Source organism: Octodon degus, unplaced genomic scaffold (genome assembly GCF_000260255.1).
Source record: "Octodon degus isolate 3935 unplaced genomic scaffold, OctDeg1.0 scaffold00123, whole genome shotgun sequence".
Classification (NCBI taxonomy): Eukaryota; Metazoa; Chordata; class Mammalia; order Rodentia; family Octodontidae; genus Octodon; species Octodon degus.
Genome location: NW_004524699.1, coordinates 6,926,298 through 6,928,532, shown reverse-complemented (window position 1 = coordinate 6,928,532; position 2,235 = coordinate 6,926,298). Strand labels below are relative to the sequence as shown.

At 47.0% G+C, this 2,235-nt stretch overlaps 1 protein-coding gene across 1 annotated transcript in view; it reads left to right on the top strand.

Moving 5' to 3' along the window:
- Positions 1-2,235, top strand: part of Gle1 (GLE1, RNA export mediator) — a 59,562-nt gene that overhangs the window by 25,045 nt on the left and 32,282 nt on the right. The window contains exon 2 of the mRNA XM_004640479.2: positions 1,114-1,332. Within this exon, the coding sequence (XP_004640536.1) occupies positions 1,114-1,332 (219 nt within the window). The remainder of the gene's footprint in view (positions 1-1,113; positions 1,333-2,235) is intronic.

Below are 2,235 nucleotides of genomic sequence, written 5' to 3'. Positions count from 1 at the left end.
CTGCTGTGCTACATTCCCATCCTATTTATTTATTTATTTGGTACTTATTTTTATTTTTTAAAAGGGTCTTGCTAACCAGCCATGGTGGCACACATCTGTAATCCTAGCACTTTGGAAGCTAAGGCAGGAAGATTGCTGCAAGTTCGGGGCCAGCCTGGGCCGCAAAGTGAGTTGAAGGCCAACCTGAACTGTATAGTAAAAACCTGTCTCAAAAAGACCAAAAAGGGGCCTGAGAGATAGCTCAGTGGCACAAGGTCCTGAGTTTGATCCCTAGTACCACCAAAAAAAAAAAAAAAATCAACTAAAAAGATGAAAAAATGGGGAAGGGGGTATGTTTGGAGCTTGTATTTAAATCCACCTCAGCCTCCCACAGTGCTGGAATTATAGGTGTGTACTACCATGCCCAGTTTTCTTTTCATTTATTTATTTTTAAATTTATGTATTTTGTATTTTGTGCAGGGTCTTACTATGCAATTCGGACTCCTAGTGATCCTCCTATTTTCAGCCCCCCCCCAGTGCTGGGATTACAGGCGTGCACCACCACGCCCGATCTCTGAGGCCAGATTAGTGTGCCTGGGGACAGGGCTGCCTTGGCATGTACTGGGGATTGAACCCCAGTCCCTGTGCTTGCCTAAGAAGGTCCTTAGTCTGCTGAGCTATCTTGCTGGCCCTGAGCTTTCTTTTATTTTAAGACAGGGTCTCCTAAATTGCTCAGGCTGGGCTTGAATTTTAGTTTTCTCCCACTGGGATTTCAGGAATGTACCACCCCTCCTGGTTACATTGTTTTGTTTTTATAATTGGAGTTGTTCAACTAGAATTTTTTGTGTGTGATTGTTTTGTTTGTTTTGTTTGTTTTCAGACAGGGTCTCACTAGGTAGCCCAGGTTGCCCTTGAATTCATGGTGATATTCCTGCATCGGCCTCCCAAGCGCAGGTGTTGTGGGTGTGTGCATAGAACTGCTGCCTCCTACCCATCTCTAGCTGTCAGCAAAGGCCCTGCAGGCCTTTGGGATGAGTTTATTCCCTTTGGAGATGGTCAGTGAGGTGCATGGTGGATTACTGTTAGATTGGTGAGCGTGCAGGTTGAGCTCAGCTTTCTTCTCCTCCTCCCTAGGATGTCCTAGAAGAGTGCCTGTCTCCTCCCAAGCTGTCTGCTTACTCTGGATGGGTGGTAGAGCACGTCCTCCCCTACACTCAGGAGAATCTCGCTCCCTCTGAGACATCATCCTCGGGATCGGCTCCTGTGCTAGATCAGCCCTCACTTGTCCCCCGGTCTCCTGTCCGAAGCACTGCCTGCTCTCCCGCCACCCCCACAGCTCCGGAGGCGGTCAAGGTAAAGCTGAGAGCCCAGACAAAACACGGCGGCTGCAGAGTTGAAGTGTCTGGTGCTGTCATGTGACAGTGACCCTGTCTGGGGGAAGTAATGCTTGTTTCACGTTACAGCTGTGTGGGGGTATAGTGTTTAATGCGTTCGTCAATATTCTCTCAGGATGATGCAGAAAAATCCCCTGTTACTGGTACCAAGAACAGGTACTGGTTTCATGAGCAACTATATTATTTTTTCGCAGGAATATTGTGTCTGTTTAACTGTTGGATCCTGAAAGGCTTAGAGGAAAATTTATATTTGCTCTTAAATTCACTTTATTGATTTTAGTCGTTTAACCTGTATATCCCCCTACTCAGATGGCAGAGGCAAGATTGCAAGATTGAGACCATCCTGCGCAATTTCTGTAACAAGTAGAGCTCATAGGCCAAAAAGCACATTGACATGAAGCTCTTATCAGGCTGGAGGTGCAGCTCAGCGACGTAGCCCCTGCCTCGCAGCGCAAGGGCCTGAGTTCGATTCCAAGTCCCAGCGCCAAACATGAATAAGTATATAAGCTCATGGCTTGTTTAGTGTGGTTTGATTTTTTGAGGGGAGGTGGCTCTTGGTCTATAGTTCAGGCTGGCCTTATACACACTGTGTAGTCCAGGCTGGACTCAGATTTGTAGCCATCATTCTGCCCCAGTCTCCTGAGTGCTGGGATTACAGGTGAACACTACCATGTCCAGCCTACACATCATGTATTATGTAAGAATTATAAGATGATTGGTGACTTAAAACTATAAGCCTATTAAAAATAAAATATAGGGGCTGGTGAGATGGCTCAGTGGTCTAGAGCACCCACTTGGAACAAGCTTAACAAAGCCCAGGGACCGCGGTTCAATCCCCCAGCACCACATGCCAGCCAGCCCC